This window comes from Rattus norvegicus, chromosome 6 (genome assembly GCF_036323735.1).
Source record: "Rattus norvegicus strain BN/NHsdMcwi chromosome 6, GRCr8, whole genome shotgun sequence".
In the NCBI taxonomy this organism is placed as follows: Eukaryota; Metazoa; Chordata; class Mammalia; order Rodentia; family Muridae; genus Rattus; species Rattus norvegicus.
The window spans coordinates 63158269-63186215 of record NC_086024.1 but is presented as its reverse complement, the minus strand read 5'-3'; the positions used below and the strand labels follow the sequence as shown (position 1 = coordinate 63186215).

At 41.1% G+C, this 27947-nt stretch overlaps 2 protein-coding genes across 3 annotated transcripts in view; one reads left to right on the top strand and one right to left on the bottom strand.

Moving 5' to 3' along the window:
- Positions 1–27947, bottom strand: part of LOC120093247 (60S ribosomal protein L29-like) — a 613897-nt gene that overhangs the window by 43216 nt on the left and 542734 nt on the right. The gene's annotated exons all lie outside the window — the stretch shown is intronic.
- Positions 1–27947, top strand: part of Zfp277 (zinc finger protein 277) — a 129333-nt gene that overhangs the window by 53726 nt on the left and 47660 nt on the right. For both annotated transcript variants that reach the window (NM_001399663.1, XM_039078131.2), the window contains exons 2-3: positions 17294–17495; positions 27747–27835. In NM_001399663.1, coding sequence (NP_001386592.1) covers positions 17294–17495; positions 27747–27835 — 291 coding nt within the window. The remainder of the gene's footprint in view (positions 1–17293; positions 17496–27746; positions 27836–27947) is intronic.

The window sequence follows — 27947 nt, the reverse complement described above, 5'->3', positions numbered from 1 at the left end:
ATAACACTCCACAATTTCTCGTGACATCTTCTTCCTGCCCTTTAATTTTTTAATTGACAGAGAAGATGAGCCTCTGCTTGCCTGCTGGGATGGCATGATCCTGTCTAATCTGGATTTTCAGGGGACTGTCTCACTTTTAAGATTGATTCTCTTTGGTATCCATACTCTGTGAGTCAGTACCTTCAAGACTTGGACACAGTGGGTCTTGAGCGAAGCTGCATTATCTTCATACAGTTAGTATTTTTATTCTTAGCAGATAGATCTGGATTTGGGGAGGGGTAAAGCATTGTTGTAAAATTAGTTGGACAGTGTGCTTGGTAGCCAAATACCATTTGTCACAGTATTGCTGAAAAGAACGGGAGTTGCATGAGGAGGGATGGAACCTTGATGGCGTGGCTGCAGCTGGTGTAGCAACAGTGAAGCGGCCAGTCCTTTGGCGTAGTGGACATTGGTGCATGCAGCAAGGACAGTCCTGATACTTCCCTAAGAAGGGACAAAGCTTCCAGGAAATAATTTTCTCATCCAGCAGGTCAGGGTTTTGATTTTTTTTTTCCCTTCTCACTCACTTATACTTGTGCTGCAGTGTTTCAGAATCAAACTTCTTATATATGTGATACCACAGTTCTTTAACCCACCCTCCAGAAGCAAAGGCTCACTGTAATCTAGAAGCTGAGTTGTGCTGTCAGAAGTGGCCAGTGTCAATGCGTCCTGATCTAAAAATGCTCTGTCAGATCCCAGTGTTCCAGCTCTAATGCAAATATGCATTCTTTAAAAAAAAAACTTTACATTCTAAAAAACCACACATTTAAATAATAGACCTTACAAAGGAAACAGAATAAATGACAGATCGCTAAAAGTCAGTGACCTTCATGGCAGAGCAGCCCTGGTAAACAGTAGACAGGTAAACTGTTGCTGTTCATCCAGGTGAACCTTTACATCCTTGGATGATTCCACTCATCTTCTCATCCTCAAAGCGCAGGGTTTTGGGGGCATTGCTCATAATGAAGATCTGTTTATTAAAATTAAGCATCTGGCCCAAAGAGAATAGATCTCTCCACGTCAGGTATGCTTTGTACACAGGAAAGTGATGCCTTCCATATACAGTACATGCTCAGCTTCAAGGCAGCTTGACGGAAGAAAAAGCTGGCTGTTCCTGAGGCTCCACCTTGCTTTAAGGCAAGACACCCAAGAATATACCAAAGTGTTCTCAAAGATCTCTTTTAGATCCAGCATCTATAAAACTCACTGACATTAGAGGAGAAAACTCAATAAATGATGATTTATTTACATTTTATAAAATCTTCCTTAGTCATTTTACCGTATGTAACATACAGTTTTATTCATTGCAAAATATCACTTCTAAAATAAAATGCTTTTTCTCCCAAAATAAAGCTACTTTTATCATCTTATGTTAACTTATAAAGTCTCATAATTGATCATAATAGGTTTTTGTTATAACAGTGGTTTGTTGTGTTGCATAAACCATGTCCCTGCTACCCTAAAGAAATTGCATTAGCACCTCTATATGAAAAAAAAATCATCATGTTTTGAAAACTCCTGAATTGATTCCTAAGGACCATCATGGTTGAGCGTCACTGCCTGAAAATCAAAATGACTGAAGGTATTCATTAATGTCATTTTTAGTAAGGTTGCATTTAGACATTGTTACCTAAGACAGTGCTAGTTGGATTAAATGCTGGCAAAATTCAGTGTTATTGTCATATGAGTCATTTACAGAATGTGCTGTGTAGGCTGACTGAAATACCTATTCTTTCAGAAAAATAAGATTTACATTATTTTGGGGGATTCATTTTTGTAATGTTGACTATAAATGTAGGAAAGGTAGCGCACTGAAACAGCAAGGCTAAAATCTGTTTCTCATCGTTTCTGTTGTCCAACATTATTTTACTCCCCCAACGCTTGTTATCTTTCATATTTTTAGACAGGGTCTCATGTATCCTAGGTGATCCCAAATCCCTATGTTGCCTGTGATCACCTTGAATGTCTTATCTTCCTACCTCCATCTCCACAGTGCTTGGATCACTGGCATACACCCTCAGTGCCTAGCTTATGGAGTGCTGAAACTCAAACACAGGGTCTGGTGCCTCCCATAGAAGCACTCTACTGAGGAAGCCACATCCCTACCCCCTCAGGATATCTTTCTGATATAGTCAGATATGTAACTATATTGTCATGGGGATAAAATCTCTGATATCAAACTTGTAGAAGATGACGTGTCACAGAAATAGGATTTGTGATTCTGAACTTCACTAGAGACATATGATAATTGTCAATAGATGAAGAAATTGAAGAAAACTATGCTGTAGTGTTCTGAGTATGACCGACTCTTCACTATTTACAAAAGCCTTAAAGACTGTTCAGAACTATATCTGTGTTAAAGCAGCCCAAATCCTAATGGGTAACTTGAAGAAAAGAGATTTGTTTAAAATGTCATAAAGTAAGACCACCTGCCCAGTGGCCTGGGCTCTGCCTACCTTGTTCTATCTTCAGTGCTTTTGATGGTTTCACTTGAGTTGGCCATGAGCAGCCAGCCTACTGGAAAGCATTGATTCCTGGAGAGCAATCCAGCTCAGATTTTTCCTTTGCTTCTTGGGTCTTGTTATAGCCTTTGTGTGAAAGTATTGATTTTTAGAGAAAAATTTTACTGCATTGTAGTAATACAGTGAATATTAGTTATAACTTTAAGTTTTTATTTCAAAATACCAAGACTAAGAGATAATTTATTACTTTTCAATACGGATGCTTTTTAGAGCCTTAATCTATATCTGTGCGACCTGTTTCTATTTCAACAATTAAACCCTTAGGGTCAACCATCAGCAGATGTAGCCATTGTTGACTAGTCAGCAAAAATGCTCATTGTCTAGCTGATAGTTACAGGCTGTCCTCTAAAGAAATGAGGCTGAATTAGTCCATGCTAACCGTAACATCTCAATAGCAGGTCAAAAGGAATTGGGGCAAATGTTCTTAAGTTAGAATTGGTATGGCATTTGCTGAATAAGATGGTAAAAATTGCTTGCCTAAAGAGTAGAGAATATAGCCTATGATTTTTATCCAAATGAAAAATATACTCAGCACAGATATTAATTTGAAAGCAGGACTTGACTTAATTCTAAATTAGAAATGTATAGTCAGCAACAAAACAAAGAATCTTCTCATTAGTAGAAAGATAAAAACTCTTTCAAGGAGTTAATGGTGTTTTTATAGAGAGAAGATGTTTAACAAGAACTTGGACTTCCCACATCTTTTCAAAAATTGTAAATAAGTAATATGCAGGACCTTTGTGTGAAAGTCTATTAATTATTAATGTTAGGGTTTTCTTAGAGCGTGGAAATTATTCCTTATCTGTTCTTGTAAAAACAAGTGATCATACAAAGAGTTATTCATATTAATGAATCAAAACACTACCACTGAAATAAAAATGTGACTTAGTCATCTAATTTTGCAAATAGAGATATATTAGTCCCACAAAAAAATTTATGACTCTATCCAAACTACTAATTATACTTAAAAGAGAACATCAGATAGGTAATTTATAATTTTCTAGCTGCCAGCCCATTTCATTAAAATATTGACTAGACTACTAATTCTAAACTAATTTCCTGTCAAATGAGATAAATTAAATTATGCTAAACATACCTGCTGTGAATGTGTATGGACTATACTTGTGTACATACTATGCATAAATGAGGAAGGCCAGTTAACCAACCAGACTTTCCTGAGTCAGAATTGGCCTTTCTCCCTTTCCGTCATTTTTCTTGTTAAGCGTTAAATGAGTAAGAGAGGTCACCACCTTTTTTTCCCATTCTTGCTTCAAAGGCTTTGCTTCTCAGTGTCTTCTGTTACCTTGATCCTCTGGCATTGTTGGCTGTAAGTCTTTATGATTAATGATGTTAACCATTAGCTAAGGTTAAGATTTTAATGTCTGGCATTGTTGTTTATACAGTTTTACCATTGGAAAGTCATTCTGCATTCTACTAAAAAGGGGAGGGTACAAAGAATACAGCACAACAAAGCAAAAACAGGTGTTGTGGCCTGTACTTTGGAAGTAAAGACAAGAAGATTAGGAGTTCGAGGCCGGCCTGGACTAAGTAAGACCTAAGCAGAGGTAAAGTAAAGGTACTTGCCAAGAACCTAGCACCCATAATGTGTTAAAATGTAACACATAGCCAGCCTTGACTTCCCCTTAGTGCTTCCGCATCCCTAGTGCTGGCCCTATTAAAGGAAGAGTGATAATCTTAATTTAAGTGCTTGGAAGTATTTTTAAAAGTGTAGAGTAGGAGCAGCAGAGGAAATATCTAGATGTGAAGGAATATTTAATGTAATTATATAATGTATAGTATGATCATCTACTTTTAGAATTGAAATCTCTTGTTGACAATGAACATTCCAGTAGGAAAAGTAGCTTCTAGGGAAATGAATATTCTTATCCATGTATGTGTTTTTTGAAGCATGTTTTCGCAGTGGAAATGGTATACGACTTAGATGCTTACCATATTATAAGGGAGGGTTTGTTTTTAGCCATTCCTCTTCCTGCAGTTTATTTCCTTTAAAATGTCATGGTTTGTATGGTTTCCAACAGCTGCTGCTTTCATGTAATTCTTGCATTGATCAAGGAGGTGGGACTAGTTCCCTCCTCTAGAGCGAATTAAGAAAAGAAGGTGTTATGTATTACCCAGAAATTTAGTTACCCCATAGCTACATTCATTACTTATTGCTGTGTGCAAATAGCTGACAAGAAGAACCTTAAGGGAGGAAGTTTAATCTGTCTCACAGTCTGAGGACACAGTCCATCATGAAAAGCAAACCATGGTGACAGAACTGGCTGGGTCCATGGCAGCATGGCCCCTCCCTCACATCTATATAGATCAGGAAGCAGAGGGAGGGGACCATAAGTGGCCAGCTTGCTTTTGCCAACTCCTGTTTTTGTTAGTTCTGGACTTCAGCCCATGGAATGGGGCCACCCACGCTCAGTCTGAGCCTCCCCCTGCAGTTAATCCTCTCTGGAAATGCCTCCCAGATCTGACTTTTTTTTAAATCATACTTTATTTAATTTCTGAATATGTTTGTGTGTGCGTGCGTGCGTGTGTGTGTGTGTGTGTGTGTGTGTGTGTGTGTGTGTGTGTGTGTGCATTATGTGTACATGCAACCACGTGCCTACCAAAGCCAGAAGAACGTCCCAGCACCCCGGACTGAGGTTACTGGCAGTTGTGAGATGCCTGGCATGGATGAGGACCAAGCTCTGGTACTCAGAAAGCACTCTTAGCCTCTTAGCCACTGAGCACTTGCTGCTCTCGTGTCTCTGTAGGCCTTGGGCATTTCTTTATCCAATAAAGTTGACAAGCACAATTAGACATTACAATAACCTAGAAATGAAACAGTCGTCCAATTTAGTTTCCTACTTTGTTTTAACCAAAGTTGCCTGAGGGACAAAAATCTCACCCTTAAGTAGTATTGAAACTTAAAAAAAGAAAAAGAAAGTGCCACAAAACAGAAACAGAAGCCAGATTTGGGGCTAGGATTCTATGTTACTTTGTTAGTATAATAACAGAGAGGACCTTGGTCAGTGTCAAAGGTACCCTCCAGTCTACTATACTATAAATGGAAAAGAGGCCCTCCCCTACTCTACTAGTTCTCACCCAAGACCATTTTTTAGAAGCATCTGAACATGATGAACAAAAATAATAGATCTACAAATAACCAACTTCCCAGTCCATCCTAGCACAATTTGGTAGATAGACAGGGCTTTGGGATCATATAAGAATGAAATGTGGGGTGTTTCTGAAAGGATTGGCCATGGTAATAGCTTTGATATTAAGGCAGGATTGTTGCCACGTGTTGTCACACAGCTTCTCCTGATTCACCTTCACTCTCAATGATACATGCATACAAGCTGAACAAAACCAGCTGCTTCAAGTTCTCAGAACTTCGGCCTGCCTGCAGTAACCTAGAATTACAAGACATTACGTTGCTTTCATCTGGGTGTTTGCATCACAGCCTTAAGAAACAGAGTCAAAGAGCCAAGTGTCCGTTAACTCTAAAATAAATATGTTCATTATGTTTCTCTCCTTTAGTATAGCAACAAAAACCTAACACGTACTGTTCACGTACTCACTGCAAATAAAAATAGCAATAAAATGCTAACATAACACTGTTTATATATTAGTAGGCCTAGTGAAAGAAAATGTCATTAAAAAACAGGATTCATGATTATTAAACATTTTGTCGTTCCCCTGAACCATTTAAGAATCAAACGGCCTTCTTTCAAGAAAATTCCAGTTCCTGGTTGCTGCCTCTGCAGAGAGCCCGTGGGCAGCACCCCGCGAGCAAACTTGAGCCTCGGGACCACAGGTAAGACCAACTTTTCTGCTGCAAGAAAGCTGCCTGGTGAACTCAAGACACAGGCCCACAGGAACAGCTGAAGACCTGTAGAGAGGAAAAACTACACGCCCGAAAGCAGAACACTCTGTCCCCATAACTGACTGAAAGAGAGGAAAACAGGTCTACAGCACTCCTGACACACAGGCTTATAGGACAGTCTAGCCACTGTCAGAAATAGCAGAACAAAGTAACACTAGAGATAATCTGATGGCGAGAGGCAAGCGCAGGAACCCAAGCAACAGAAACCAAGAATACATGCCATCATCGGAGCCCAATTCTCCCACCAAAAAAAAACATGGAATATCCAAACACACCAGAAAAGCAAGATCTAGTTTCAAAATCATATTTGATCATGATGCTGGAAGACTTCAAGAAAGACGTGAAGAACTCCCTTAGGGAAACACAGGAAAACATTAATAAACAAGTAGAAGCCTACAGAGAGGAATCGCAAAAATCCCTGAAAGAATCGCAAAAATCCCTGAAAGAATTCCAGGAAAACACAATCAAACAGTTGAAGGAATTAAAAATGGAAATAGAAGCAATCAAGAAAGAACACATGGAAACAACCCTGGATATAGAAAACCAAAAGAAGAGACAAGGAGCTATAGATACAAGCTTCACCAACAGAATACAAGAGATGGAAGAGAGAATCTCAGGAGCAGAAGATTCCATAGAAATCATTGACTCAACTGTCAAAGATAATGTAAAGCGGAAAAAGCTACTAGTCCAAAACATACAGGAAATCCAGGACAAAAGGAGGTCAAGGGGATACAGATCAGAAAAGAAGAAGTCAAAATATCACTATTTGCAGATGATATGATAGTATATTTAAGTGATCCCAAAAGTTCCACCAGAGAACTACTAAAGCTGATAAACAACTTCAGCAAAGTGGCTGGGTATAAAATTAACTCAAATAAATCAGTTGCCTTCCTCTATACAAAAGAGAAACAAGCCGAGAAAGAAATTAGGTAAACGACACCCTTCATAATAGACCCAAATAATATAAAGTACCTCGGTGTGACTTTAACCAAGCAAGTAAAAGATCTGTACAATAAGAACTTCAAGACACTGAAGAAGGAAATTGAAGAAGACCTCTGAAGATGGAAAGATCTCCCATGCTCATGGATTGGCAGGATTAATATAGTAAAAATGGCCATTTTACCAAAAGCAATCTACAGATTCAATGCAATCCCCATCAAAATACCAATCCAATTCTTCAAAGAGTTAGACAGAACAATTTGCAAATTCATCTGGAATAACAAAAAACCCAGGATAGCTAAAGCTATCCTCAACAATAAAAGGACTTCAGGGGGAATCACTATCCCTGAACTCAAGCAGTATTACAGAGCAATAGTGATAAAAACTGCATGGTATTGGTACAGAGACAGACAGATAGACCAATGGAATAGAATTGAAGACCCAGAAATGAACCCACACACCTATGGTCACTTGATTTTTGACAAAGGAGCCAAAACCATCCAATGGAAAAAAGATAGCATTTTCAGCAAATGGTGCTGGTTCAACTGGAGGGCAACATGTAGAAGAATGCAGATCGATCCATGCTTATCACCCTGTACAAAGCTTAAGTCCAAGTGGATCAAGGACCTCCACATCAAACCAGACACACTCAAACTAATAGAAGAAAAACTAGGGAAGCATCTGGAACACATGGGCACTGGAAAAAATTTCCTGAACAAAACACCAATGGCTTATGCTCTAAGATCAAGAATTGACAAATGGGATCCCATAAAACTGCAAAGCTTCTGTAAGGCAAAGGACACTGTGGTTAGGACAAAACGGCAACCAACAGATTGGGAAAAGATCTTTACCAATCCTACAACAGATAGAGGCCTTATATCCAAAATATACAAAGAACTCAAGAAGTTAGACCGCAGGGAAACAAATAATCCTATTAAAAAATGGGGTTCAGAGCTAAACAAAGAATTCACAGCTGAGGAATGCCGAATGGCTGAGAAACACCTAAAGAAATGTTCAACATCTTTAGTCATAAGGGAAATGCAAATCAAAAAACCCTGAGATTTCACCTCACACCAGTGAGAATGGCTAAGATCAAAAACTCAGGGGACAACAGCTGCTGGCGAGGATGTGGAGAAAGAGGAACACTCCTCCATTGTTGGTGGGATTGCAAACTGGTACAACCATTCTGGAAATCAGTCTGGAGGATCCTCAGAAAATTGGACATTGAACTGCCTGAGGATCCAGCTATACCTCTCTTGGGCATATACCCAAAAGATGCCCCAACATATAAAAAAGACACGTGCTCCACTACGTTCATCGCAGCCTTATTTATAATAGCCAGAAGCTGGAAAGAACCCAGATGCCCTTCAACAGAGGAATGGATACAGAAAATGTGGTACATCTACACAATGGAATATTACTCAGCTATCAAAAACAACGAGTCTATGAAATTCGTAGGCAAATGGTTGGAACTGGAAAATATCATCCTGAGTGAGCTAACCCAATCACAGAAAGACATACATGGTATGCACTCATTGATAAGTAGCTATTAGCCCAAATGCTTGAATCACCCTAGATGCCTAGAACAAATGAAACTCAAGACGGATGATCAAAATGTGAATGCTTCACTCCTTCTTTAAAAGGGGAACAAGAATACCCTTGGCAGGGAAGAGAGAGGCAAAGATTAAAACAGAGACTGAAGGAACACCCATTCAGAGCCTGCCCCACATGTGGCCCGTACATATACAGCCACCCAATTAGACAAGATGGATGAAGCAAAGAAGTGCAGACTGACAGGAGCCAGATGTAGATCGCTCCTGAGAGACACAGCCAGAATACAGCAAATACAGAGGCGAATGCCAGCAGCAAACCACTGAACTGAGAATAGGACCCCCGTTGAAGGAATCAGAGAAAGAACTGGAAGAGCTTGAAGGGGCACGAGACCCCATATGTACAACAATGCCAAGCAACCAGAGCTTCCAGGGACTAAGCCACTACCTAAAGACTATACATGGACTGACCCTGGACTCTGACCTCATAGGTAGCAATGAATATTCTAGTAAGAGCACCAGTGGAAGGGGAAGCCCTGGGTCCTGCTAAGACTGAACCCCCAGTGAACTAGACTGGTGGGGGGAGGGCGGCAATGGGGGGAGGGTTGGGAGGGGAACACCCATCAGGAAGGGGAGGGGGGAGGGGGAGGTTTGCCCGGATACCGGGAAAGGGAATAACACTGGAAATGTATATAAGAAATACTCAAGTTAATAAAAAAAAAAAAAAGAAAATTCCACATGTACCTAATCTTAAATACAGTTTTACATTGAACTTGGAAATGTAGAGAGTATAAACCATTTGTGTACCTATTAACCCCAACTTCTGAACTAGTATATGAAATCTAATGACTCAGCAGGTACACGGTGGTTTGAGTTAGGGAAACACACTAGAAATTTAATGTACCGCCTTCTGTCTGCATGCCTAGAGCTTAGTGCCCACATGGGCGATGGTCTCCAGGTTTCGATGAGATCAAAAACACTTTGTAACACTGTGGCTATAACTGAGACAACCATCCCAGCTAAGCCCTCAGGACTGTTTTACTATTGGTGAGCCTTTAATCTTAGTTTTTTCTTTAGTTTTGTATCTTAGTAAATTCTCCATAATGATAGTTCTGAATCTTCCTCACATTTCTCTAAGCCCTGTTTCAGATGAGTGGAGCTTGTCTCATGCCAGCCTCATCTCTGAGGCTAGCCTATAAATCCTTCAACTTCTCTTATGTTTATATTAAATTTACTGTGCATTCTCCCTTATTTCTTACCATAATGTGCTACAGCAAATGTCAGAGATATTACAAATACCAACAATATAATCAGGACTTTAAAAGTAGGAAAATGGGTTTGTTTTGTTTCAGGAGCCTAGGCTCCCTTTTCTTTAGCTCTGTGTTGAGAAATTTACACCTTTAAGTAGCCCACGGGAATTTCTAGCACTGTATCAGGGCAAATGTTGCCCATCTCAGTCGATCTCAGATACACAGCCAAACTCACTGTCAGTAGAGATAAGAACCGCTTAGCTTCTGAGCAGTTCATTCCTGAGAAACCTCTCTGTTGTAAGGAGCTATAATTCTATGCACTGGTTAATTTTTTGTCAACTTGACTCAGCAGAGTCATCTGAGAAGACAAAAGTGAGAAAATGTTAATTAACCTGGCCTGTTGGCAATTCTGTGCGGTATGAGTGATTGATGTGGGAGGAGGGCCCAGAGCAATGTAGGTGTGGCCCTCCCAAGCAGATGGACCAGGGGTGTATAAGAAGCAGGCTGAGGGGTTGGGGATTTAGCTCAGTGGTAGAGCACTTGCCTAGCAAGCACAAGGCCCTGGGTTCGGTCCCCAGCTCTGAAAAAAAGAAAAGAAAAAAAAAAAAAGAAGCAGGCTGAACAAGCCATGAAGAGCAAGCCAGTCAGCAGCACTCCTCACTGTTCCTATCAGCTCATTCCTGCCTTCAGTTCACTTCATGATGGATTGAGATCAAGACATGAAAGCCAGAAAAATTGCTTCCTCCACAAGTTGATTTTGGTCCCAGCAACAGAAAGCAATAGAACAGACACTCTGACTGCTAATAAAACTTTGCATGCTTGCCTTTCAAACACAAGATGCAGCTTCTTTTGAGTTCATGTGTATGGCATTCATGTCTGTTGCTTCCTACTAAGTCCTTCATTTAACTCTTAAGACTCTTTTTCCAGGGGGAATTATGAGGAATAGAAACAGGCTGGGATGATGAAACCATGACTGTATAGAGTCAATGGCTTAGGTCTTCCAGTGTTTACTTCAGCGATTCTCTCTCTCTCTTTTTAACGTGGTTTGGAAGCCTATTGCATGAAGTCTACCCACATAACAAAATTTAAGCTCACACTACTACTCGCTGTGCGCGTGTCGTTGTGCAGCACATATCCTCAGCCTTGCACCTTCACCCCTAATGCTCAGACCCGTTGAACCTCAACACCCCAGTTCCCACACCTTGCCCCCTTATCACCACCATTCCTGTGATGTGTATTCTGTGGGTTTGTCTTCCATTAGACACCCTATGTAAGTAGAACCACACAGTGCTTACCTTTCTGTTCCTGGTTAATGATGCCCTCAAGGTTTCTCCTCCATGATGTAGTAAAGCATGAATTTCTCCCCTTTTCATTACTCTGTGTGTGTGGGTCAGTGTGGGGCCCGGTGTGGTGTGTACCACAACCCACATACTGAGTTTAGAAGATAATTTGTGGGAGTTGGTTTTTTCCTTCCACACTGAGGGCCTCACAGGACAAACTTGGGTCATCAGGCTTGGCGACAAGTGCCCTTACCCCCTTAGCCATCTCGTAGGCCCTGGATTCACTCTCCTTAAAGACTGAAGAGTGTTTGCTGAGTTTATCTGTCCCACAGTTATCTCCTTGTTATTCTATTTAACACTTGAGGGAGCATAGGAAGAGCACAGACACATCTTCCAAATGCTGTCTTCCCTTCTTTGGGATAAATAAGCACAAGCAGGAAGACAGGGATCCTGTGGCCAATCAGTTTCTGATGATTTCTGAAAGCTTTAAAGTGTTCTCTTGTTTTTGTCTTTGTTTTTGTTTTTCTAGTGGCCAACTAACAAGTTTAAACTCTTATCTCATTGTGGTTTTGATTTCCCTAATTACAGTATCAATCCCTTCTTCGTAGGCCTCTTAGCTGTTTATTTATCTTCTTTGGAGAATCATCTTTTGAAGTCCCTTGACTAGATTTTAATCTGGGTTTGTTCTGTTCTGTTGCTGGGTTAAGGGACTTCGTACATGTACCAGATATCAACCCACTGTTGTGGACTGTTGGCTTTACAAGTGGCATTTCAGAGTACAATACTTGATTTCTCTTGTGGCAGCAGCAGGTTTGAATGGCATATTTCCATGGCTGCCATAGCTACTGAATCATACTCTAACAAAATCTCGAGATGACTCACATGGACGTTCAGTTTGAAGAAACACTATTGACATTTCCAACTCTTGTCCTAGAGTCAATAAAGCCATCAATACTCAACACAAGATCTCTTCAAACTTCACCTTCCTGGAGATGGGGGCTGTTTGTTTGTTTGTTTGTTTGTTGTTTGTTTTATACTTCATCTGAATGGTTAATTTTCACAGCAAGAACTAGATCAAATAGCTTGCCATAGTTCATAAGTAAGTTTAAGGCCAAAGTAGAATTTATAAGGCACCTTTTTTGGCTCTTTGCTCAAAGGAACTGGATTTGCAGATCTTCCTTCTGTTTTTGAGGACTTACAGCCATGTAGCAATTGGTTCTATGTTACTGTATATATTTGCTTTTTGCCATGCAATAAAATGTAGATCTGATACTCATTACAGCTGTTAGACATTATAAGAGAATCACAGTTACTGACGCAGTACTTAGTATCTGCTGGCACTCTTAGGAGAAGAATAGACTATCTTTTGCCTCGCCACCTAATTTATCGCCTCTTCTGGTGTTGAAGATGCCCACACTTGCTGCTGAGTTCAAGATAGTCACATTGCTAATGCTCTGAGTCATTGGTTTCCAGGGAGCAGTGTAGGGATTACTACTTGGTAAAACTGCACTGCTTCCGTGTAAGCTGAGGACTTGAAATCTGTTTTTAACACACAAGGACCTGGGCTTGAATCAAAGCACCAGAAAGAAAAAGATATCTACAGGAAATGGTACTCACTCAGAAACATTTGCTCTGCTGTAAAGCTTGTAATCAGGACCCAGGTCTATTCCATATAAACTTCCTTTGTGGAGTCTTGTAGTCTACTATGCATTCCAAATGCTACTTGTTCCTTGCTGTAAGGTATCCTTTCTTCCGTGAAGAATATTTTTAAAAGTTAAATTCAAAAAAAAAATGTAACATAACAGGGCTAGGTGAGGGTTTGAGGTCAGTCTGAGCTATATAGGGAGACTCCAGATGAACAGAAAGACAAAGTAAAGACAGATACATTGTAGCCGGTATACTGACTAATGTTCATTTCCAGCTTAGAATTCACTTCTGTTTTTAATCGTTACTAATTGTCATTGTGCCTATTATGCCAAGGCCCCAGCACTAAATAAAGATCAAGCTGTAAATACAGCTGGACTAGCCTTAATGCCAAGCAGAAAAAGTTCCACTAAAGACAGGCACAGGTGTTTCCTAAAATGGGACTTTCCTAGAAACTTAACATTAGAGCTGTAGTTCAAAGGCCCTCTGGCCTGTTATTTCTTCTTTCATGTGTTCATTTAACAAACATTTGTCAAATGCCATCTTTGTTCCAGCTACTATAGTCTATACACGACATATAAAAATAAGCCCTTGACCTTGAGTTCACAGACCAACATAGTAGTAGAGATACATGTGTAGACATTCGCAGTGACACATGGAGAGATGGAGTGGGTCAAGCCCTGTGGAGAACCTTGGAGAGCAGAAGTTGGCAAACATGACAGTTCAAGCTCATCACGTGGAGTGCCCATTTCTGCTTTGTGCCTACCAACCCAAAGAGGAACATGTAACTTCTGAGATCATAGTTAGTGCCCATCCTTTTCTTACAACCTAACCATTTTCTCTCTTCTCTGTATTGGAATCTGAAACTGTTGACGGGTACTCCCATTCATAGAGAGTACCTGTCTTAGAGTTTCTTGCTGCAACAAAGCACTATGACCAGAGGCAAACGGGAGGGGGGGGGAGGGATTTGACTATACGTCCACATCCTAGTCCATCATTGTGAAGGAAGCCAGGAAATGAACTCAAGCAGGACTGGTACCTACTCTGGAGGCCAGAACTGATACATAGGCCATGGAGGAGTGCTGTTTACTGGCTTGCTCCACATTGGCTTGCTGAGCCTGCTTTCTTATATATTGTAACTCCAGTCCCCATATTCAAATAACTTACAAACCACCAAGTTTCTGCACATCCATGATTTTATTCCCGTTCCTTTGCCATGGCAGGTAATTCTGTTTCAGTGCACGTGACTTTGGTGTCTGTTCACTCGGGAATAACTTGAGGAAAAGTAAAGCAGGGCATTAGCCATATAAAGGGAAGAAAACAAACCATAGGAAGCCCTTTGGAAAAAATACAAACAGAAACAATAATGGAAGAAATTGTGGGATACTGAGCATGGAACAAAAGCTGCCAGTAGAGGTGGTATCAGGACACTGGGGAATGCACATAAATTCAAAGTGCCTTATAAATACATACACATTCAAAACAGCAGTGAAAGGAGGTGTTGAAGGAAAATTCAAGTTGGAAAATGTCTTCTGGTACTGGGAGCAGAATTATGTATTTGTGTTCAGATCGAACCATATTCATAACCTATTACTTTTCACTTTTTCTTTCTCAGTTCTGTCATCTGGAAGATGGGATTAGAGTGGTTTTACAGAATGACATGCTAGGATTGAGGAAATGTGCAGGAGCACTCCTGGGGATTTACCAGGGGGAAATTCCAAGTTCCTTCCGGATGGCAGTGATGGTTGCTATTACCACATGCTTGTTTTCAGACAAAAGGAACTTAGAAATACCCCAGTCACGTTGTGGGGGAAGGATGTAATCGGGGCTTGTTATGTATCTGATGGGTTATGTTTGCTAGCTTTGTCTTTATTTAAGACAACTGGTTTCTTAATTGAGAATCTTTGACCCACTGACAATTCCATACATGTATACAATATAACTCTGATCATGTTCACCCCTAACTCTCCTCCTCTCCCCTCCAAAGCACTGCCAGCACAGGTCTCGACTGCATGCCCTCTTCCTCTTTATTTTCTAATGACCTGTTAAATCCCGTTGGTGCTACACTAGTAAGTGTGAGACCATCCACCAGAGCAGGGCAGCCTACCAGAGGCTACACCCCAGAGGAAAGCCAACTTTCATCCCCTCAGCAGCCACCAGCAGCTCCTTAGCTAAGGCAGGGCCTTGTGATACCCTCTCTCCTTCCTGCTGGGGTGCTAACGAACTTGATCTTTGGTGGGTAGCCACAGCTGCCCTGGTTTCAGCCATATCATGCCCAGAAGACTCTGCCTCGTCTTCCGGCTTTAAGTCCTTTTTGGCTCCTCTCCCATGATGTTCCCTGAGCCGTGCGATGGGTGGTATACGTGTCTGCTTTACAACTATGTGCTGAACAGTTACTTACTCCCCGCACTTTGGCCAGTATACTACCCACTGGATATGCTGCCATGGTTGTCCTTGGCAGGCAGAGGACCGCCAACGGCAATTTCATTAATAGTACTTTCAAAGCATTAGCATGTTTTAAGTACTCTCCTCATGTCAGGTCTGCTCAGCACCCTCCTCAGTACTAATACAGAGTCTTACAAACATATGAGCAGATTTTAATATGACTAGAGAGTATGAGAGTAGTGTGCTGAGAATCTTATCCTGTGCGGCACTTCCCTATCCAGCCGTGCTGTGAGCTGCCCTGCTTCTAGCATCCCCTGAATGTCTGCTGTCCCATTCTCTTGCTCCTCTATCTCTTTATCCTGTTAACTTATGTGTACCTTCTAACAGACTGTGAGCACGCTAACCTTGCTGTCAAGGCTCATACCATGCTGTACCGAACAGGAGACCTGCACTTGTAGATACTCCATTGGTGTTTGTTAAGTGAGTGAATGCTTACACCTATGTGACTTGTCTGATTCTTGGCCCGTGCTCAGCAGTGTACCAGTGACCGCTTTAATAGTACTCAATTAAGAGTGGCTTGAGTGCTAAGGTAAGAGTAAAAATTAAAAATATAATAAAATATTATCATTAACCTAATTCCAAATTTCATTTGGGAGAATAGCTCTTTTTCTAATTCTAAGGATGGACAGTAATGCTTCACATATTTTAAGGAAGCTCTTTATCATTAAACTGTATCTCCAGCCCTCTATTTACTTTCAGTTTTTTTTATTTTTTGAGACAGGATGTCTTTAAGGAGCCCAGGCTAAACTTGAACTTGCCCTGTAGCCCCAGCAACATTTGAACTTGAGCTCCTGCACCAAGCCCAGCAGTTTCCTCTTTCTAAAGAAATGTCCCTTTCCTTCTGCAAAGCAAAAGCTGACCCTAGTTTCCATGGTGGTAACTACCCACTCAAGAACTGGGATAAGATGGCAGGTCTAGGGGTTGGGGATTTGGCTCAGTGGTAGAGTGCTTGTCTAGCAATCACAAGGCCCTGGGTTCGGTCCCCAGCTCCGGAAAAAAAAAAAAAGAAAAGAAAAGAAAAAAAGATGGCAGGTCTAGGGTTCTTGCTCGGCAGACTAAAAAGAGGTCCTTCAAACTGCTTTATTGTGAAGCCCTGAAACCAGGGACATGGAGACCCTAAAGCACTTGCAGATACTGCAAGCAATAGAATCAAAGGAATAGAACAGGCAAGGAAAGTGTCCCTGAGTCATACTGTCCATCACTTGGCTCACAAAGGGTGATACATGTAACATGCGATTTCATAATGAGCAGATGACAGATATAACACAGAGAGTGCTACGTCGGCCACTTAGCACATGCTGTTTCAAGCCAGTATAAGAAGTGTGTTCCTTACAGGGCTTGTGATTAGAAATAAGGAGGTTTCCAGTGCGTTGGAAAGAGGCTGGCATGAGCTGTGTGGTGGCTTACTGAATCACGTGGTCACGTAGGACCCTCACCCTACTGTTGCTGTTTCCACTTGCTAATATTCAGAATTGCAGCCACTAGCCAGGACCCGAGAAGAAAACTTCAACAGCTACTTCCACCAATGGGTGTCCCCCAAACTAAGAGCGGGGCTCCAAGTCCTACTGCAGCGTGGCTGTCACTGTGTTTTAAATGACAGCCAAGTTCTCCCTGCTGCTGTGTACTTTTTCCAAAGTATGTAAAATGTCTCCAGGCTCCTTGCAATGCAAAAAGGTAAGAAATCATCTATGTAAAGATTAAGAGTTGGTTTCAGCTTTTCTTTCTTCCTCTTTTGTGCCTCTCACAGACAGTAAAGACTGGATCCTGGAGTCGCTGTCCCTGCCAGAGAGGCCAGGTGGCACCGCCGCTTTAGAAGGGCCTCCATCTGTGCCTTGTATTTTCTGTGAAGAACATTTTCCCATGACTGAACAAGACAAACTTTTGAAGCACATGATTATTGAGCATAAGATTGTCATAGCTGATGTGAAGCTCGTTGCAGATTTCCAAAGGTAAATTTTGGTTTTGCCTATAAAATAATTCCTTCTTGACTGGAAGGCGGTATAACCTATACAGAAAGTAATCTTTATACAGATAGGGAAGATCATGTTGTCATGTTCGGGGATTTTTTTTTTTTTTGCAATCTTTTGTCAATGAGCGTGTAAATTATGATTAATTACAACATGGAGTGCCTGTTTTACTGAGGAGATAAAGTTGCAGACGTCAGTAGTTAGTATAGAGAGAGCGTCACCTCAGCATTATAATGTCAGTGATGACTCTCTCTCAGGCCTCCCACATCATAGCCCGAAAGCAACCTTATTCTTGCTATGGGCCTTCCAAAGCAGCAGGTTGTATTATTAACAGTGGATAGACGATGAGAACTGCGGCCAGGGAACCTCTTAGCCTTGTGACAGGTTAATAATAAACAGGTTAGTGTAAGCACTGGTCCCAGCCTGTGAAGTGTGAGTAGCACCTCCTGGGCTGTGCTGCCTGTCTGATACAGAAGAGCCAAAATGTATTTGTATTTTGGTAACGAATGAAATTGCAGTGTCGCAGCCATAGCTTTAGTCATCAGTGCAGCTTTATTAATATAAACTAATGTGTAAAAGCCTCATTGTCACTTATGTTGAAAATATAACTTTAAGAAAATTTCATTCACAGTTCCACATTATCTAGATCTTCAGAAACACAGCTGGTTTGACTTAGGAATAACCAGCATTCCTAGTCGGTGTTGTGGGGGTGGTAATCCAGCTGTTCCCAGTTTCTGATGTCCTTCCCTGCTGCCCGACACTAACGTGGAGTATATGTAACATGCCTTCTGTGTAATACGGGGCCTATAGCCACTAAGTATGGTTATTTCTCTACCAGACTGTGATGTTGCCTGGCCATAGGGTAGCGCGAGGAAGTCTGAGGGATGTGTGTCACCAACTGCTTGCTAAACTAGTTTCTTGCATATTTTCATTGTATTCTCCTCATTTGTTATTCTCTATTTTTAAATTAGAAATAAATAGACAGGATGGTTGATGGAGTATTATGGGAGCTTTGCAACATATACTGTTTTCAAGTTGTATTTAAAATATTTAAATCTGTTCATTTTAAGAAACTTCTTAAACTAGACATTTTCTGATTCTTTTCTTCCTGAGTAAATATGGCAGGAATATTAGATGGACATGCCTTATTTTACTCAGCTTCTCTTTGCTATAAAATGATTTGTTTACTCTTGGTCCATGTAAACAAACATTAGCCCCTGTGAGCTGCAGGGAAGCACAACCACCAGCAGCAACTGAGGAGTGTTAAAGCTCTCTTCTGCCCTTAAAATCTGACCTTTAAAATCTGATCAAAATTTGTCTTTTCTCTTCTGTGATTATGTCTAATAAAGTGACCGTGTTTATAGTTATTAATCCCTTATTGGCATTAATCTTATTGTTCATAAATGAGCAGAGCAATCAAGTTACTTCGCTCAGTCTCAGGGCTCAGGAATCGATCCGTACATGTTGAGAACAGTCACTAAGGACAGCTCAACAGTAAACGGATGCTTTGTGATTAAAGGAAAGAGACACATGTCAAGTGGAAGTGCTTTCTAAAATGTGTCGTTAACATGTATTTTATATGTAGAATTTTAGCTCTTTCTTGTCAGACACCCTCCTAATTAAATAAGAATTTCACTCTCAGAAAGTATAGATAAGATTAATTTGAATGAACCAACAATGTGTCTAAGTAAACTCTCTGTCTCTTAGAAGAACATTTTTTGTTTTTGTTTTTGTTTTTGTTTTTCAAGACAGGGTTTCTCTGTCAGGATAGCCCTGGCTGTCCTGGAACTCATTCTATAGACCAAGCTGGCCTTGAATTCAAAGATCCTCCTGCCTCTGCTTCCTGGGTGCTGGGATTAAAACCACTTCCCACAAGAACATTTTTAATATATCCAGTGTTCCTTGACTAACCTTCTATAATTTAATGTAACTAAAAGTTCTTCTGGAGAACAGACATGGACTCTTTGTGATCAGTTAAGTTACAACTGTCTCAACACACTATGTGACTTACTCTGGCTTTCAGAGAAGAAACTGTGAAGGTCGGGGGCGTCACAGCAGGGAAGAGTATCAGTTGACATGCATGAATTCACTCTTCTCAGAAAATCTGATCCTTCTAAGTACAAGCTATAAAGGCTTTTAAATAACAGAAGTGAGATGGGATTACCTCATACTATATTTCAACAAGGTCTCACTGTGTAGCCCAGGCTGGCCTAAGCTCATACTCCACTTGCTTCCGACTTTTAAATCTAGGATTACAGAGGTACACCACCAGTCCAGCATCACCCTGTGTTTTATAAGAAGTAAGCTATAAATTTTCCTATTAGACACATTTGATGTTCTTTATTGAAACAAATTACGTACAAAACTTCCTAGGGCAGAGAGAATAAAACAAAACAAAACTGAAAACCTCCCCTTTGGGGCCACTTTACAGTTATTTAGAGTGAGCTGTTCTCTTGTAGCTTTCTTTAGTAGATAGACTTGTGCCAGAAGATAAATGTTAACTCCATAGTTTTTGAAGTGCCATTTATTCAATGCTACTTAGATAACAACCATCTCTCGACCCTCCATACCTTTATCAGTATGTGTGCGAGCAAACTACAGTGGCTGTCTAGCACACAAGATGTCACTACAAAGATTTTCTTGTATGTGAAAAAGAGCTCCACGAGATACAATTTAAAGTTCTTTTGAACAAAAGCATTTGCTGATGACTTACCAATTACTTCTGTGGCTTTTTAATAAAGTGTGAAATCGACCCTGGACTCTGACCCCATAGGTAGCAATGAATATCCTAGTAAGAGCACCAGTGGAAGGGGAAGCCCTGGGTCCTGCTAAGACTAAACCCCCAGTGAACTAGACTATGGGGGGGAGGGCGGCAATGGGGGGAGGGTTGGGAGGGGAACACCCATAAGGAAGGGGAGGGGGGAGGGGGATGTTTGCCCGGAAACCGGGAAAGGGAATAACACTCGAAATGTATATAAGAAATACTCAAGTTAATAAAAAAAAAAAAGTTAAAACAGAAGAAAAAAAAATAAAGTGTGAAATCCTTTTTCACAATAAAGAACTCATACCACATATTTCATAGCAGCCTTTCTTGAGTAGCTAGAACTGTTACTTTGAATGAACTGGAGAAGTAGGAAATGGAGCTAACCAGTATTAATAATCATACAACTCTGAAAAATACATTCTCATTTGGGGCTGGCACAAGAGGTTTGTTGAAGACCTGAGGTCATTAAGCTGTTTCTCAGTTAAATAGAATTTCTCTGAGTATCTATAATAACCATAACAAAATATAAAAAGGAACACCCTTAGTTTGGGTTAAAAACTACCAAGATAGTACTATGTGTTTTGGATATTTCCAAACTCAAATGTGAGCTCAGGCTCAAATACATGTAAGCAGTTCAGGTTGTCTATAAATAGCATATGGAGCATGAGTGTATGCCTTTAAGTTGTGTGGTGATTTGTGATTCTGTTTTCTTTGACGATGTCACCGTGTCTTTGATGAGGAAGAGAAGACTCAGTAACAGCTTTGTGCCTTCCTTATCTCTGCAGCACACTCCCAGAGCCGCTTAACAACATCTCAGATAGTGCTAGAGATGGAGCTGAAAAGCCTCACTTCTGAGATCCTGGAGTACTTGTCTGCAGAGCAGTAACGTAACCTTTAGCCAGGCTGTGAGCTGTATGGCATCTCAGGCCCTCTCAGGTCCGAGGCAGGCCTTAAGAATCTGAGCCTCTGCCTGGCAGGATGTCCCTGAGATCTTCATTTCGGGCTAGTAATTGTTCCCCTGTGGAACCTTTGAGTAATGGCTCAGACAGCAGAAGCATTTGATATGATCCGTCTCATGAGAGGTGTAGTACTCAACCATTGAAGACCTAGAAGACTGGACTACTGGACCATAGGAACCTGGCATTGTTTCCTCAGCAGTATAGGGGGATACTTGGCACCCGTTGCCCCATCATGGCATTCCAAACCGGTAGCCATAGCAGCTGATAACAACTTTCAATCTGTATGTAGCCAATTAGGGGCCGTTCCCACTGCCGGCTACAATTATGTAATGTGCTCTTTAGAAATAGGACGTTACCTCTCATTCAGACTTCCAAATAGTTCTATATCTGTTCATATCAAAAATGTGCCTTCCTTATTCCCTGAATGTATTGGGGGGTGGGGGACAAAGTATTTATTGCAACTACAATTCCAAGAGGTTTTTCTGCCTTCCCTTTTCCAGGATTCTTGTACAGACTGAGGAGCACATGCATGTGTGTCACAGAGACCAAGTTTGTTTGGAAGCCAGAAAGACCTGTCTGGATTGCACTTCTGCCATTCTAAGCCACCCTAGAGAGCTCAGTAAACACAGCGTTTGCTGTCATCATTGCCACCTCTTTCACCATAGTTCCTACCCTGTTACTGTGATGTAACATTTTTACTTTCTCACTAAATGTCTTGTGAAGTGAAGGCAGACTAGTAGTCTCAGGACTCAGGAGACAGAAGTAGAAAGATGGCACCTTGGAGGCCAGCCTGAGCTATATAGTGACACCTTGTCTCAAAAAAATAAAAAAGACTTTCCCTGTTCATTCGCTTTGAGGCAGGTTCCCACTGCCGCTCAGCCTTGTCTCAAACACACAGGGTCGAGTGGTTCCCCACCTCATGTCCCAGGGAGCTGGGACTGCAGGCCAGTATCCTTTCCACTTCTCCTTTCTTTTTATTATATTATTACTTCTTTTTATAAAATCTTATTGCTATTTTGGTTGTTTTAGACAGTTATTCTGACAAAATGTCGTTGTTCCTGTAACCATATATGTAAATGACTTTCTTTCCTCGTACTACCATTTATAAACACCCAGGACTTAGCATATATACTCTACCTGCATTATCATACTTAATCATCAATGATAATTCATATGCAAATGAGCAAGCTGAGTCTCAGAAGGGTTAGATAACTGTAAGTTCAGATTCGTATCTGAGTACCAAGCGCTCCTCCTGATTACACCAGATATTCAAGGCTTTGGCCACTGTCTTCATTTCAAGGGCAGGCGGCTTCCAGTTTGAGATCATTTAAGATAGTACTTACGCACTCCTGAGGCTGCAGAGTTAAACAATAGAATTAAACAATTAATTAAACAATAGAATTAAACAATAGCCACTGAATTAAACAATAGACACATTTTTAAGTTTGGACTCAAGGCCCAACTGGCATTCAGGGGGAATCACTATCCCAGAACTCAAGCAGTATTATAGAGCAATAGTGATAAAAACTGCATGGTATTGGTACAGAGACAGACAGATAGACCAATGGAATAGAATTGAAGACCCAGAAATGAACCCACACACATATGCTCACTTGATTTTTGACAAAGGAGCCAAAACCATCCAATGGAAAAAAGATAGCATTTTCAGCAAATGGTGCTGGTTCAACTGGAGGGCAACATGTAGAAGAATGCAGATCGATCCTTATCACCCTGTACAAAGCTTAAGTCCAAGTGGATCAAGGACCCTTTCCCGGTTTCCGGGCAAACATCCTCCTCCCCCCTCCCCTTCCTTATGGGTATTCCCCTCCCAACCCTCCCCCCTCCCCTTCCTTATGGGTATTCCCCTCCCAACCCTCCCCCCATTGCCGCCCTCCCCCCATAGTCAAGGACCTCCACATCAAACCAGACACACTCAAACTAATAGAAGAAAAACTAGGGAAGCTTCTGGAACACATGGGCACTGGAAAAAATTTCCTGAACAAAACACCAATGGCTTATGCTCTAAGATCAAGAATCGACAAATGGGATCTCATAAAACTGCAAAGCTTCTGTAAGGCAAAGGACACTGTGGTTAGGACAAAACGGCAACCAACAGATTGGGAAAAGATCTTTACCAATCCTACAACAGATAGAGAGAGGCCTTATATCCAAAATATACAAAGAACTCAAGAAGTTAGACCGCAGGGAAACAAATAACCCTATTAAAAAATGGGGTTCAGAGCTAAACAAAGAATTCACAGCTGAGGAATGCCGAATGGCTGAGAAACACCTAAAGAAATGTTCAACATCTTTAGTCATAAGGGAAATGCAAATCAAAACAACCCTGAGATTTCACCTCACACCAGTGAGAATGGCTAAGATCAAAAACTCAAGGGACAACAGATGCTGGCGAGGATGTGGAGAAAGAGGAACACTCCTCCATTGTTGGTGGGATTGCAGACTGGTAAAACCATTCTGGAAATCAGTCTGGAGGTTCCTCAGAAAATTGGACATTGAACTGCCTGAGGATCCAGCTATACCTCTCTTGGGCATATACCCAAAAGATGCCTCAACATATAAAAGAGACACGTGCTCCACTATGTTCACTGCAGCCTTATTTATAATAGCCAGAAACTGGAAAGAACCCAGATGCCCTTCAACAGAGGAATGGATACAGAAAATGTGGTACATCTACACAATGGAATATTACTCAGCTATCAAAAACAACGGCTTTGTGAAATTCGTAGGCAAATGGTTGGAACTGGAAAATATCATCCTGAGTGAGCTAACCCAATCACAGAAAGACATACATGGTATGCACTCATTGATAAGTGGCTATTAGCCCAAATGCTTGAATTACCCTAGATCCCTAGAACAAACGAAACTCAAGACGGATGATCAAAATGTGAATGCTTCACTCCTTCTTTAAATGAGGAAAAAGAATACCCTTGGCAGGGAAGGGAGAGGCAAAGATTGAAACAGAGACTGAAGGAACACCCATTCAGAGCCTGCCCCACATGTGGCCCATACATATACAGCCACCCAATTAGACAAGATGGATGAAGCAAAGAAGTGCAGACTGACAGGAGCCGGATGTAGATCGCTCCTGAGAGACACAGCCAGAATACAGCAAATACAGAGGCGAATGCCAGCAGCAAACCACTGAACTGAGAATAGGTCCCCCGTTGAAGGAATCAGAGAAAGAACTGGAAGAGCTTGAAGGGGCTCGAGACCCCAAAAGTACAACAATGTCAAGCAACCAGAGCTTCCAGGGACTAAGCCACTACCTAAAGACTATACATGGACTGACCCTGGACTCTGACCCCATAGGTAGCAATGAATATCCTAGTAAGAGCACCAGTGGAAGGGGAAGCCCTTGGTCCTGCTAAGACTGAACCCCCAGTGAACTAGACTGTGGGGGGGAGGGCGGCAATGGGGGGAGGGTTGGGAGGGGAACACCCATCAGGAAGGGGAGGGGGGAGGGGGATGTATGCCCGGAAACCGGGAAAGGGAATAACACTTGAAATATATATAAGAAATACTCAAGTTAATAAAAAAAAATAAAATAAAATAAAATAAAAAAAACATATATTGATTCTTTTCAAGTACGGTTTATGCATGTTTTGCTTATTTCATCAATATTCTAAATTCTGAGAGAGAAATAAAGTAGACATAAAATTAAAAAAAAAAAAAGATAGTACTTACGCTCTAGCATGAGAAGAAAATGTTTTGACTTTTCGTTAGGAAATAAATCTCAATAGTTCAAAGTGTGGTTCAGTCCCTAGGTCCACACGCTCCAGATACCTGCTTGCACTGTTTCCCACAGATGATTTCGAAGGTCTGTGAATAGCTGCCAAGGGTGAGCAGCCCATGTAGGCAGAGTCATCACTGCTTCAGAAGCTGTGGATCCAAAATTGAATTAGTACTGTATGAGACTGGCTACTGTTGTCAGCTCTGCTTAGATGGTATGTGTTGGATGTCCTCATTAAATTGTCAACTGGAGCTAAGGAAATTCTTCTTGGTTTTTTGTATTGGTAGCCATGAGACTTGGCCCTCTTCTCTCCTGAAAACCATACCATATATAGATTTGTTTACACAAGCACAAATATCTGTACATTTCAGTTTGAAAAAATAATTCATGTCCTATTCTTGACATCTCTAACAAAGGTTCTACCACTTTTTTTTAAATCCATGTCACCACATTGCAATAAACAATGTACTCAGCAGACCATTCCGAAACCTCTTCCCTGTGTATATGAGTGTGTGTCTCTGTGTCTGTATGCTGTGTACTTGCTTGTGTGCATATACATATGGAGGCCAGAGGTCAACACAAGGTATCTTTCACCACTGCTCTCCACCTCAAGGTTTAGGATACGTCTCTCAGTGAACATGGAGTTCCTTGGTTTGGCTAGGCTGGCTGGTCAGTAAACTCAGGAGATTTATCCATATCTGTGCACCTCCCACTGCCCCTAGCACTGGGATTTGCAGATGTGGATGTACAGTTTTATATGGATGTTAGGTATCCAAACTCAGGTCTGTGGCAAATATTTTCTGACTGAGCCCACCTGCCCAACCCTGAGTTTCCTGCCTTTCTTGTTCCCTCTATCCCATCTCCTTTCCAAGACAGGATAGTCAACTAGTAGAGAATAGATATAGCTATGCAGAATAACACAGAGTAGAAGTGCTGAAGTTGACCAAGGAGATAACTCTTTGTCATTTTGTAGATACATTTCTCCTACTGTAATGGATATGCTGTCCCTTCTGCTTCCAAGGCACATAAAAGCCAGTGAGTGAGTTAGCCACAGAGTAATAATGGATTATATGCTGGCTTTGAAATTAAAGCTGAGTTAGAGTTAACACTGTCCCTGTCTGATCTATGGATGAAGCCCAAATTACTGTGTAGGGAGCGTTCCTACCAGAGGCAGGACTGAATTGTGTGGTCCTGTCCTCCTCACCCTCATTGGTTTCATCTCTTTATGCCTCCTATTCTTCCTGTTGTCTATTTTTATTTACTTCCCAGTTCATCTCACAGTTCTCTTTTTCTCAGATCTCTCAACACAGACTCTGTTCTAACCCATTAACCCATCTCCAGAGCACCATGATGGTGACAGATACTCTAAAGGAAGAGTAAAAGGAAACCAGACTGGGGAGGTGCTGCCTGCCGGGAGAGCCCCCAGAGTCTCCAAGCACTCTCCCACATCCCTGCAACATTGACTTTGAGCCTATGCTGGGAGACCACTGCTAAGTGCTATATCAAGTCAGTGTAAATGTGCAAATCCCTGCTCCTTCTATGTTCCTCCAGCGTCTCAGGAAATCTCGTCTCTTTCGAGCTTTGGTTCTTCGGTGTAACTTGCTTTTCTTATCTAATTTGTGTAGTCCGATAAAAAGTCAACTGTCAGGTCAACTATCCCATGTCCTCTCTCCTCATGAAGAAGGTCACATTCCCCTGTTGATGCCTCTGGTCTATGAGGTAGCACAATAATTCATTTTGTCATGAGAAATAAATTGAGGAGGAGCGGACGGGTTGAATCTCTCTTTGTCTTTCAGCACATGTACAGGGCTGGGTTATGATTTGCTTTCAAGTTGAGCCCATATGCTACTTCTAACTCTGCTCATTAAATATAAAGTGTATAGCTCAGCTGTTTTCCAAAGGCTGCATCTGATTTATTTTAGGCATGGTGTGGGCATTCAGACGTTCTGTCTAATTTTGCAGATGTTGGCTGTATGCTATTATCTTACTACACTGACCTTTGCAAAAGATGACCACTCGGTCTGCTCCTCATTGGATGTCATAGCCTATTTGATTCTTTTAATTTATTTATTTGTATGTTGTATGTATGGCTGTTTTACCTACATGTGTGTCTTGTACCACACGCATGCCTAGTGCCTACAAAGGACAAAAGAGAACATCACATCCCGTAACTAGAGTTATAGACACTGTGAGTCTCCACGTAGGTCCTGGGACTCAAACCAGAATCCTCTGAAAGAGCATGCTGTGCTTTAAACTGTTCTAACCCCCTAATTCTTACATTTTAAATGCATATAAACTTTAATACTGTTTTAGAAAATTTCATTATCACATTAAAACAATTCATTTTAACTATGTATGATAGCCCTTACCTATAAGTCCAGACCTGAGAAGGTAGAGGATGAAAAATCAGTAGTTCAAGGCCAGCCTCAACAGCATCAAGGATAATCCGGGCTGTGTAAGAGCCTATCTCAAACAAACAAACCAATAAAAACTCATTTTAACTCTCTCACATACCTGTTTATCGAATTGCAAGATAGCGAGATTTAGTCATTTTCAAGCCTTCCTAGGATAGCTCGATTTTATTAAATATTTATCTCATACACCTGCAATCCCTCACTGCCTTTCTCCTCGAAGGTTCTTTAGCAGTATCATTTAACATCTGCTTTTTGGTGTGGAGGTAATTAGACATTCTTGGATAATCCTATCATTTTAATAGTCGCATACTGATTCTCCTCGTCCTTTTGAATGTAATTTCTTAGGTACATTTTATATTGGAGGAAAAGGTTCACTGAACAGCCCATCACCGACTTTTGCAGCGTGATAAGAATCAACTCCACAGCACCATTTGGTAAGTGCATGTCTTGACTGTCCACGTAAATCAAAAATCCAGGAAAATAATCTCACTCTCTTAAATTGCACTTGCTCTCACTTGCATGATAGCTGAAATTAAACTGATGTTT